The following is a 12,920-nucleotide window of genomic DNA, read 5'->3' on the forward strand; positions in this document are numbered from 1 at the left end:
CCAGAAGTGTAATAGAAGAAGAACTTATCAGTGAAAAGCTGTTCTTTCTATTAAAACTGTCTCTAACAAGGGAATATTGAAAATGAAAAGAGAAGAAGAGGTCACTCCAGATCCTTAGCATCTAAGATCTGAGTTCAATAGCTCCCAAGTCATCTACAGGACTGTGGCCGCCATGCGGTCCAGTTGATAGGCAATGCTATGAATCAGCCCTCTCTCAGTTGTCAATTCGCCAACATGGAGTAATTAACTGAGAAAGTAGTAGAAACAATAGGCATAGGAAGCGTAAGTATGTCAGAAATCTAACCCGACAGTTTGGAAACCGAACCAAATTGATAGTTCGATAAGATACAAGAAACTAGTATCTTAAAAACATGCACCGTCGTAGGAGCACTAGAAAAGCAGAAGTCGACACGAATGTGCTAGAGTCACGTTGTGTCCCAACTTTTTCCTGATAGTGAGTGCAGAGAATGAACAATCTGCAAGATCAAAAGTCTGCATGTAGCCACCTGATATAGAAGTAGAAATAACATATAGATGTATTTCATAATCATCTAGTATAGCAGTTCATATCCAGCACCCAAATGACTTAGCTGGCAAGAAAAGCCAACCATAGACCAAGTCAGCGGAAAATATTTGGACACCAACGGTCACCAGTATATCCATAAAATATTGGATTCAAAGAATCGGACCGGTCAAATACCGGTGATAATAGTCAGGTGAACGAACCAGTCCATAATATGACCAGTGACGTCGACCGATTAAAGACCGAAATATGGCGCCATATGGTCTGATCAAAAATCCAATCCGATGACAATGAAACATCATCAAAGCCGTCGACGAAGAGTCATTCGATGACAAGAAGAGGAGGAAGAATACTCCGATGATGATGAACGACTATTTATTCTGTCCGGTGACCATTGATAGTTGCTATGACCGTTGACTGGTGACCGATGTCCTGTGATTGGACCGGAACGGTCATAATATGATTGCGTCAGAATAAAAATATCTGGTGCAGAAGAATGACCATCCACGAAGTCATCTAACTGATAATGTAACCCGGAAAACCACAGTAGATTATCAGTATAGATAGGCACAACATATCCAATGTAGACGTATACCAATAACGTTAGAGGACTTCAAACTGTGTGGATACCACAAGAAAACCAACACACGTGTAATGACGAACGATATTCCACAACGGAATAATGTGGGAGCCGTCAATATGACCAGTAGGAACGTAAACGCCTACGTGAGAAGCCACGACGACCCATATACCTGCGATACCGAAAGGTAATTCGGCTACGCTGGAATTAAGGTCTCCTAATTAGTGTCTCCGTGAGCTAGAACGGCTACGACGGGAATGACGTCTCCTCGAGTATCGTTTCCGTGATGATCGAGATGATCGATAATGATCATAACGATGACGGGAATGAGGACTGCTCGATAAATAAGAGCGTGTCGGACGTCTACCTCTATAGTCGGAACTAGTCGACGACGAATATGCATTCGACGACGAAGAAGTGGAATAGATTGATGAAGGAGAACGTCTATTTGTGATCGTTGACCGGTGACTCGCAACTGATGACCGGTTCATGATCGGTGCATGTTGACCGGTGTCCGGTGACCGGTACCCAATGCCAAGTGACCGGTGACCGGACCGGTCCAAGGTGACCGATGAGCGGTAGTATTTTTTTTTCTCATTTATTTTTCACAATTCTTTACAATGTAGTTTTCATCCATAATTACTAGAATACGGAAAAACATAAGAAAGTGTATGATGATAATGTACATTTTGAACTATAACATATCAAATATTTAGCGTATGCGTGATTATATTTTAAAAATTGTTTACATTGCTAATGTTATATAAAGAGCTTCGTGATTTATAGCAAAAACATAAAACTAACAATTTATATTTATATCGGTGACCGGTACTTAGGGCTGCAACGGGTACCCCAAATATCCTGAGATAGGATCCAACTTCAGACTCGCGGGTACGGATTCACCCCTGGAAATCTCGGTTCCTAATATATATTTTCATAGTTGTATGTAACCTAGCGTTGTTTTCATGAGTATTGTTTTTATACAGACTGGTTCTGTTTAAAAGATAAAATATACGTAAAATAGTCGATATTTATTGGCGTGTGACAGTCAAATACCAGATCATTCGAGATCCTTTGGCTTTTATTGTCTAAAAGTGTCATTGGACATTCCGTATTAAGCGTGAAAGCAAAACTTATTCAAAATCATGGAGGATTTACACATTACAAATGCAATTCCTAATGGCAATAAGTAAGTTTTCAATCCTTATTGTCTTTCTGAGTTGTATTAAAACAAATTTTTCTAGTAAAATTCATTTTAATTAGTAATTACTTACCTGATATCATAAGCTTACTTATTCCGATAGGATCGTAATTTATCCGGAATTTTTCGTCCGAGGAATCCCACACTTTTCAGAAACCCGTCAGGTAGGTCAGAACGGTCACATAGTGCCGTGTAGCCGTATAACCAAAACGGGACATTACCCAGAATCCACTCTTTTTCCAATAAAAAAATATGAAATATAAGACGAAGAGCGGGGTCGGAGGTGGCACTTACCGATATCAGGTAAGTAATTACTAATTAAAATCAATTTTACTAGAAATATTAGTTTTAATAGCTTAATTACGTTACCTGATATCATATGCTGAATTTGCAGCTGAGGCGGGAAGGTTCGCAAAAATCTCCCCATCACAGCGGAACCCATATCTCGGGTTCTCAGCTAATCTTCGTTATTACGGTATTAACTTAATTCACGGATAAGCGTAATATACCTATGCCGTAGAAGATACTATCGTTTGTGCAACCACAAGGGGGCCCAACAAATACAAGTTGTCCTGTTGGCACTCCAGAGAACGAAGATAAAAAGATGAAAAAGTAGTCTGATTCCTCCAGAAAGCAGCTTGAAGCACGTCAGAGAGTGGGGTATGATTAATATATGCCCACGAAGCCGACATTGCTCGTAATTCATGCGGTCTAATCTTAAAAAGGGATGAATCCCTTGAAGAAAGAGAAGAGTAAGCCCTTTTTATAGTCGAGGCTACCCAACGGGAAATAGAAGCCGCAGACACATCGCCCCCCCCCCCCTTTAAGGGAATGAAGAGTCTCTTGCGAGAACCTCGAATAGACTTAACTCTACTAAGATAGAACTTCAAAGACCTGACAGGGCAGAGGAGTCTATCTTCATCTTCATTACCACAAGTTCTAAAAAGACTTGGGACCTTGAAGGGTTTAGAAGCCATTGAGGGTAGTTGATTTTTAGCAAGGAATCCTGGCTGACACAACAAAGTGACAGAGCCATCGGAGGAATCAAAACGAAGATGGCTTTCTTCGATAGAAAGAGCATGAATTTCACTTCTATGTTTGGATGAAGCTATGGTAAGAAGGAAAACGGTCTTCCAGGTTAGGAACTGCAAAGAAGCCTGATTATGGGGTTCATAGGGAGCTTTAATAAGCGATCCAAGAACACAAGCCAAATCCCATTTGGGGGTAAGAGAACGAGACACAGGACGCTTAAGTTCCATGGCTCGGATCAGTTCCGAAATGGCTGGGTCAGCACAGACTTGTGATGACTTACGAAAAGCCAAGGTATGCGAAAGCACAGATCTGTATCCTTTGATGGAGCTAAGAGAAAGTTTCTTATTATCAAAGAGATAGATTAGACAAGGGACAAAATTGTCACAAAACCAGGTTTTTCATTGTGAAAAAAAATCTGATAAAGGGAGAAAACTCAAACTGAACTTTTGAAATGAACAAACAAAATTAACCCCCTTTGTAAGTTTGTTTTAAAAAAAATCTATTTTTAGTCGTGGCGACCTTGACATTGGAGATATTGACGTGATTCTTTCGTGCGACACACCGTCCCATGATGGTGAACAAATGTGCCAAATGATTTTAAAATCTCATTATGAATGACATAGTAATGGCCAGGACAAGCTCATTTATGGCCATTTTTGACCTTTGAACTCAAAGTGTGACCTTGACCTTGGAGATATTGACGTAATTATTTCGCGCGACACACCGTCCAATGATGGTGAACAAATGTGCCAAATGATTTTAAAATCTGACAATGAACGACATAGTTATGGCCCGGACAAGCTTGTTCCGCCCGCCCGCCAGCCCGCCAGCCAGCCAGCCAGCCAGCCAGCCCGCCCGCATTCGCCAATCTAATAACCAGTTTTTTCCTTCGGAAAACCTGGTTAAAAATCCGCTATGCGTCTAGCAGAGGGATTGAGGGGATCAATTTTCCCTCGAACACACCAATTAGAGAAGAGTTTCCAGCGAGCATCATAGACTGCTCTGGTGGACTTTCTCCTTGCAGAGGCAACGAGCGTTGAAGTCCTGACAGAAAAGCGTTTCTTCTGCAGGGATTGCCTGATAACGGCCAGAGGTGTAAGTGGAACATGTCTGGATCCATGTGAAGTCTGCCTCTCTGAGATAGGAGATCTGACCAGTGCGGGAGTTCCCTGGGACATTCGCACAGGAGACCGAGAAGGTCGTTGAACCAGGATCTCCTGGGCCACCAAGGGGCTATCAGGAGGATCCGGCAAGAGCTCACACTGATTTTCCCTAAGATTTGGGGAATAAGAATTGGTGGGGGATAAGCGTAATCGTCCAGTTGATCCCAATCGAACGAAAGCGCGTCTACCGTCCACGCTGCTGGTTCGTACACTGGACTCACATACAGAGGAAGTCTGTGGTTGTCTCTGGTCGCAAACAGGTCGATCAGTGGATAACCGAATGTGAGGAATATCTGATTGGCCACTTCCTGATGAAGTGTCCACTCCGATGGAAGTAACTGGTGTTTGCGAGACAAACCGTCCGCCAGGGCGTTGAGACGACCTGGTATGTGTTTGGACAAGAGAGAGACGTTTAGGCTCTTGCAAAGAACAAGTTATTTCATTGTTTCCAGATACAGGGAGTGAGAGTGTGTCCCGCCCTGTTTCTGGATGTAAGCCACGACTGATGTGTTGTCTGTCGATAACATCACACAGGAGTCCCGAAGATGTGATTGGAAATCAGAAACAGCTAGAAAGACTGCTCGCATTTCGAGATTGTTTATGTGCAGGAGAGACTCCTGAGGAGACCACAATCCTGATAATGTCAGGCTGCGGGGTTCCAGGTGAGCGCCCCAACCTTCCATGCTCGCATCCGTTATGAGATGTAAAGACGGTTGCGGGGGAAGAAGCGGTACTCCTGCCAACAGGGTCTCCTCGTCTAGCCACCATTGAAGGTGGGGGACTAAGGACGGAAGGATGGGAATCTGTGCATGCAGATTGTCTGGAGACCATTTCCATCGAGCTGAGAGATAGTGCTGAAGAGGACGTCGGAAGAGACGTCCCAACTGCACGAAGTCTGCTACAGAGCTCAGGATACCGTTGAGTGAGAGGAAATCTTGAGCTGTGATACGACATTGGGACAGCACCCATCTGACCTTCAAAAGGAGGTCTGATACACGTTGCGGTGAGACCCTGACCCGATTGACGTGGGTCAGAAAATTCATTCCCACGAATATGAAATCCTGAGAGGGAATGAGGTCTGACTTGGCTACATTGAGAAGGAGTCCTAAAGAGAGGAGCTCCTTCCAAGAGAACTCTAGGTGTAGCAGAAGCAGTTGACGAGAGAGCTGGTGTAAGAGCCAATCGTCGAAATACTGAAGCAGTTGAACCCCGTGTAATCGGAGGTGTGCGCTCACTGCGGCCATGAGTTTGGTGAAAACTCGTGGAGCTGTTGCCAATCCAAAGGGCATCGCCCGAAACTGGTAGACCTGGCCTCAAAAAGAGAAGCGCAGGTACTTCCGGTAGTTGGGATGGATAGGAACATGGAAGTATGCATCTTCCAGGTCCAAGGAAACCCCCCATTGCATGGGTTTGATGGAGCGCCGAATGAAGGCAGGAGTCTCCATCTTGAAAGTAGGTTTGACTAGAAACGTGTTGAACACTGTTAAGTCTATGACTGGTCTCCAGGAGCCGCTTTTCTTTTGAACAAGGAAAAGGCGACTGTAAAATCCTGGAGAACAAGGGTCGTGAACGCTTTCTAACGCCTGTTTTTCCAGGAGTCCAAGAATGGAGTCTGGAAGTTGTGGATGCGGAGATACCAGATCTATTTGGACGCGAGAGAGTGGGGGACTTTTTTCGAATTGAAAAGTGAGGCCTTGTGTGAAAAGAGAATGAACCCACGCGTCCGAAGTTATTTGGAGCCATCGATTTGCGAAGTGCATAAGTCTGGCCCCGACTGGTACCTCCGGCATCAGAGGTTGTGGCGGTAGAAAGGGGTATGACCTAGGGCTGACCTTTAGGAGGTCCACCCTTGCCGGAAGAAGGATTAAATGACTTCTTGTCCGCTTTGGGTTTGCCCTTACTCTAATTTTGGTTTACAGAAGGCTTCCGATAGGAAGTTGTTCTGTTCTGATAAGGGGTAACCGGTGACCGGTTGACCGGTGACCGAACCGGTCACAGCATGACCGGTGACCGGAACGGTCAATGACCGGTGACCGGTTGACCGGTGACCGGTTGACCGGTGACCGGTGACCGGTTGACCGGTGACCGGTGATAGCATGACCGGTGACCGGACCAGTCAATGATGACCGGTGACCGGTGACCGGTGAAGTCTCCGGACCGGTCAACTGGTCATTTCCGATGAACAGACCGGGCAAATTTTGTCCGGTGTCGTCACGGGGTAAAGACCGAAGCCTGGCAGCTACTGGTGGCATATGGTCAAGATCGTGTGGTGAAAAGTCCCGACACACGGAACTTTTCCTACGTTGATCTGATGCCGAGTAATTCAACTGGTCATTCCCGATGAACGAACCGGGCAAATTTTGTCCGGTGTCGTCACGGGGTAGGGACCGATGCCTGGCAGCTACTGGTGGCATATGGTCAAGATCGTTTGGTGAAAAGTCCCGACACACGGAACTTTCCCTACTTTGATCTGAACAATTCTTGTTGCGTCAACGACTCTTCAAGGGTCGACGCTTGATGGCCCAGGTAACTGAAGACCAATGCTCACAGAAAGGGCAACAGTTATCCTGAGTACATCCTGCACACGACAGGCAGCTAACATGGTTGTCCCATGCTGCCCTTATGTGTCCACATGAGCCACGTGTTTGAGGCATACTTTGCCTTGAACAAACAAACAAATACACAAAACAATACAGAAATACACGGATATATATACGGAGAATGTTTTAACGCAATACAAAAACTTCTCTATTCTGTTAAACAGAAGAATCCAGCGAAACAGAAGCAACAATTAAGTTAATAACAACAAGGGACAAAATTGTCACAAAACCAGGTTTTCATTGTGAAAAAAAAATCTGATAAAAGGAGAAAACTCAAACTGAACTTTTGAAATAACCAAAAAAAATTAACCCCCTTTGTAAGTTTTTTTTTTATTTTTTAAATCTATTTTTAGTCGTGGCGACCTTGACATTGGAGATATTGACGTGATTCTTTCGTGAGACACACCGTCCCATGATGGTGAACAAATGTGCCAAATGATTTTTAAATCTCACAATGAATGACATAGTTATGGCCAGGACAAGCTCATTTATGGCCATTTTTGACCTTTGAACTCAAAGTGTGACCTTGACCTTGGAGATATCGACGTAATTATTTCGCGCGACACACCGTCTAATGATGGTGAACAAATGTGCCAAATGATTTTAAAATCTGACGATGAACGACATAGTTATGGCTCGGACAAGCTCATTTATGGCCATTTTTGACCTTTGAACTCAAAGTGTGACCTTGACCTTGGAGATATCGACGTAATTATTTCGCGCGACACACCGTCCAATGATGGTGAACAAATGTGCCAAATGATTTTAAAATCTGACAATGAACGACATAGTTATGGCCCGGACAAGCTTATTCCGCCAGCTCGCCAGCCCGCCAGCCAGCCCGCCAGCCAGCCAGCCAGCCAGCCCGCCCGCATTCGCCAATCTAATAACCAGTTTTTTCCTTCGGAAAACCTGGTTAAAAATGTCGGCCTTTGTATATCGCATCCGGAATAGGAGTGGATTCTGGGTAATGTCCCGTTTTGGTTGTACGGCTACACGGAACTTTGTGACCGTTCTGACCTACCTGACGGGTTTCTGAAAAGTGTGGGATTCCTCGGACGAACAATTCGATAAATTACGATCCTATCGGAATAAGTAAGCATATGATATCAGGTAACGTAATTAAGCTATTAAAAACAACGGTAGTGGATCCAGTATGGCTGGAATGTTATTCGGGTAAATTGTGCATAATTTCGCGACCTGTCAAACTGTGTTCCAGCATCATGTATTGTCTTGAAAGCATCTGTCGTCATATACTAATTTTAAATGCTATCTTGTGATGCAAGGAACCTCAATTCGCAGTAAGGGAATCATCTCCACAGCAGGAAACCTCGTCAGTGCTCATACGGCTTGACTGGACCCGGACAATGATGATATGTTAATTTTTGTGAAAACAAACATCAAACTGCATGAACAGTGAAACGTGTATGTTAACGAGCAAACGCTTAAGTGAATAAGTGTTGAGGTTTCGTTTTATTCTGACATTGCTAAAATGTTAAACGAAAAATTTGTTATGTTTTTTTGTTAATAAATGTTAAATGTTTTTTAGTCAAATTATACTTCTAAAACATCGATTTCTTTAATTTAGACAGAATTTCTGATTTTCTCTTATCTGAGGGGATCCGGATCCGAAAAAATCCGAAAAAACATTTTTTGAATTCGGATTCGGATCCGAACATTTTTTTTGGTTTTGTTGCACTCTACCGGTAGTATTGACCGGTGACCGGTAGCACTGACCGGTGACCGGACCGGTCCACGGTGACCGGTAGTATTGACCGGTGATCGGACCCGTCATCAGTAACAGATTACCGTTGACTGATGACCGGTGGGTCGGATCGGTGACCGGTGACAGGACCGGTCCACGGTGAACGGTGTCAAGTGACCGGTCGGTAGTATTGACCGGTCGGTAGTATTGACCGGTGACCGGTAGTACAGACCGGTGACCCGACCGGTCATCAGTAACAGATGACCGGTGACCGGTGGGTCGGACCGGTCATCAGTAACAGATGACCGGTGACCGGTGGGTTGGACCGGTCATCAGTACAAGATGACCGGTAACCGGTGGGTCGGATTGGTCATCAATAACAGATGACCGGTGACCGGTTACCGGTGGGTCGGACCGGTGATCGGACCGGTCTCCGTTAACCGGTCGCTGGTGCCTTGGACCGGTGACCGGACCGGTCCCCGATGACCGGTGACCGGTCGGCGCCGGTACCCGGTGACGTACCGGTCATGACATGACCAGCGTTGTCACCGGATAATGACTGTATGGCGGGTGCCAATTTGTCTGGCATTGGTCGATGTCCTTGACCAATGCCATCAGGCAAAGACCGGCTGACGGTTGTCGCCATATGGTCTGATGTTGATCGGCTTTCCGATGTAAAGTACGATCGCCATCCTGCCTGATACCCAGTCACTGATGCTGCAATATGTCATCTGTGATCTTCAAAGTCACCGGGTATTAATCCACTCTTGTATCTGCGACCATCATGTAGTCGATTATATGAAAGACAATAGCAAAACATATTCAACAATAAACTGGTCACAGAACAGATTATCATACGGTACAGAAAATCATTATTTGCCCATAATGAAAATAATTAACATTCTCTTATAATTATTGTAAAAGAGAAAGTCAATTGTACCTATAACCTATAATACGACTGCCGAAGATCGTTAATTAAACAAAGTTTAATTCAAAACAGATGAAAAATCAATGACCATAATTTAGATTGTCATATGGAGAGTAAAATCATTATTGCACACAATGGTAATTGATAAACACTCTGTCAATGTATTAGAAGAACACGCTATGTACGATCTTGTAACACATGAGAAGAATATTTACACAGTACAAATCTTCTCAATTACCTATTGATGAAGATCACGATAAGTACGTGCTCATGTACATGAGCAGGTACAAAACACCCAGCAAAGCTGCAAACAATTAAAGTTATACGCATTAGAAGAACACGTTTTGCACGTGCCCTTTCGAGCCTAAAACACCCAGCAATGAAATAAAACATTGTTCAATAAAAGCAAGCAAAGTCTACCTTTTACAAATGAACAAAAGTCTATTAAATCCACATAAAATATTCCGAATGAGAAGTAAAAAGATAAATAACACAATTTATCTAATCAATCAACCAAGTGAAACATATAGACAAACAATTTCAATTCAAAGCCGTAAAAAATGCACGTCTACACCTGGTTGATCCGGAAAGACTATTGAGGACTGGTTACTGCTTTTTGTCTGGGTTGCATTGCACTATGTTTTGCATAGACTGTGTTGCATTATGGAGGTGGCCGATTCCCAGTGAAAATTCCGGATGGGCTAATGTCCCATTGGAAGGAAGTAAGCTATGGATAGCAGGTTAGTATTTATGACATTAAAATGTTTTGTGACATACGGACGGACGGAATGCTGACTTACGGACGGACAGACAAAAGGGCCGACGGACGGAAGGACAAAGGACGTACAATGCAAATTCTATACCCCCCGCTTTTGGCGGAGGATAAAAAAGAACAGACTCTCAGTAAACTGTTGGTGCTCACCAACAAGTAAACAGGGGTCTACTGTGCCGTCCCAGTGGCCAGTAGCATTGCATGTCATTACAAAGTTCCCTCTGGAGGTCCGGTTGTAGCCGGTCATACATCTGTAAGACACTGTTGACCCGTACGTTGACCTTGTCACATTTACCTGGGCGTGGCTGTGGGTAGGTGGGACTCCACAGTCTGAAATACACAGCGTCAGGTTAACAAGCTGCAACTACAATACCAGTTAATGATTTAAGTGGCAAATACTAGCACATGATAAGACATATTCAACAAATGAAAGGTACATGCCTTAACGTAACTCAGTTCTTTTTAAAATTACATAATTCAAAATTAAATCAAAGATTTATATGAAAATGATTTGATTAACGTTGATGGTGCAATTTGAAAAATTACTGAAGAGGTAACGGAAAATAGTGAACAAATAAGAATGTTTGAATTATTTTTTTGCATTATTTATTGCGCACATGTCTCACAACAAATGCAATTACCTTTAACTCATGTAATAAGGAAACAAACTATATGTAATAAAAGCAGAAAAAAATGTTGATAAACAACAATTTTAAACAGACACCATATATACCATAGATTGTAAAGTTGATTAGGCTGCCATAGTTACCATAGATTGTGCAGTTGACACGGTTGCCTGTCCACTGACCCTCCGTGTTACACTCGAGCTGTGGCACTCCCCCAGACTGGTAATAGCCCGTTACACATCTGTAGTTGACGAGGCTCAAGTAAGTAGTTCTGTTCTCTCCATCCAGTCTGTACACACTGTTCGCTACAGACGCAGGCAGGCCACAATCTAGAGTAGTCAAAGAACAATGTCGCACTTATTGGACATCAAATAAGGAAATCACAATGTTGCGTAATTCTGTGGAATAAAAACACACCCAACTCGAAGGACAATTCATTGAAATGTGTTATACTATTCAACACGACGCTTTCAAAATCCACAAACTATTCTAATCAACAAGATACGTAAGTTACACAAGACATTTTAGAAAGTCTAACAAATATACATGGGACCTTAAAGAAACAGGTCCGATCTCTGCTGCTGTCTGGCCTGAACTAGTTCAATTTTTGCACATAATATTTAGCCTGTTTCATGCTCAGAAACCTCTATAAGTAAATATGTTGAATGTTCCGCTTGTATAATAAAAACACATGCTGTTGCACTAAAAACGTCCATAAATAAAATTCGGATTGTTATGCATAACCATAAATAAGTAAATAGGAAAAATTATTGCATTTGCCGTCAAATTATGATAAACTTAACAGGCACGGCTATTAAAACTTACGCCATAAAAACAAGTATCTGTAAGACTATGCAGTGAGCAAGTTTATATCGGAAACATCAAAGTAAGTTACAGTAGTATGTACACGATATGTTATTCATACTGAATGGATCACCAAATGCAATCTATGTTGATTTTCATCATAAAAGACTTGACCACTATGTGTACAAGGTATTGAAGTTATGGTAACTTGACAACTTGGTCAACACATATAAAGTAGGTTATTAAGTTAAATCTGAAGCGTTAATAAGAAATGCTGTATTTTGAAGTACGCGTAAGCAAACCAATATACTTAAGAAGTCATGATGGTGTTACTAAGTTGGTATGTTATCCGTCTACTATCAGATTGTCCGGTGTTTGTTTCACGAAAAAGACTGGTTCCCTAAAATGTACTTACCTTTTATCACACAGGTACTGGTACTGGTACCTTAATATTTATTTACTATGTATTACACAATAATCTCTAACTCAAGAATGTAATAACATATATTAAATCAGAGTAAGATCTTGACTTTGAAGGTAAACATGTGTTTCTTACATGACATTCTTTCTTATATCATAGGGGTCAAGAATTTTGTATGGCATGTGAAGGTTTGAAAGCACACATAGGAAATCTACCTTTTGTTGACAATGAAATGGCAAAAACTTTTACCTTGGCCCAAAAGCATTACCTTGCCCTTGATGTGAGTTTTGTTCTTGACATGCAGTCGCATGTAGTTATACACTTGGGGTGAGTAATTTTTAAAATCATCACTAATTGGGGAAAATTATATAGTTAAACTATTTTTCGACTGGTAAACATTCCTACAATTATATAGGACTGAGTGATTCTAATAACGCTACTTCCTGTCCCTATATGCTAGGAGAAACACTTTATACTATATTCTGCTTTTGGTCAATTTAGAGGGTGGATTTAACTATCTAAAGTTGGGGTATAATTCACATAAATGTTGTAGTTGCATTACTGA

General features: G+C 42.5%; 1 protein-coding gene across 1 annotated transcript in view; it reads right to left on the minus strand.

The window, feature by feature from the left end:
- The window catches only part of LOC127860908 (uncharacterized), a 345,694-nt gene that overhangs the window by 222,739 nt on the left and 110,035 nt on the right, over nt 1-12,920 (minus strand). Inside the window, exons 48-49 of the mRNA XM_052399220.1 lie at nt 11,274-11,459; nt 10,655-10,834 (exon numbers count right to left, since the gene is read on the minus strand). Coding sequence (XP_052255180.1) covers nt 10,655-10,834; nt 11,274-11,459 — 366 coding nt within the window. The remainder of the gene's footprint in view (nt 1-10,654; nt 10,835-11,273; nt 11,460-12,920) is intronic.

Source organism: Dreissena polymorpha, chromosome 15 (genome assembly GCF_020536995.1).
Source record: "Dreissena polymorpha isolate Duluth1 chromosome 15, UMN_Dpol_1.0, whole genome shotgun sequence".
Lineage (NCBI taxonomy): Eukaryota > Metazoa > Mollusca > Bivalvia > Myida > Dreissenidae > Dreissena > Dreissena polymorpha.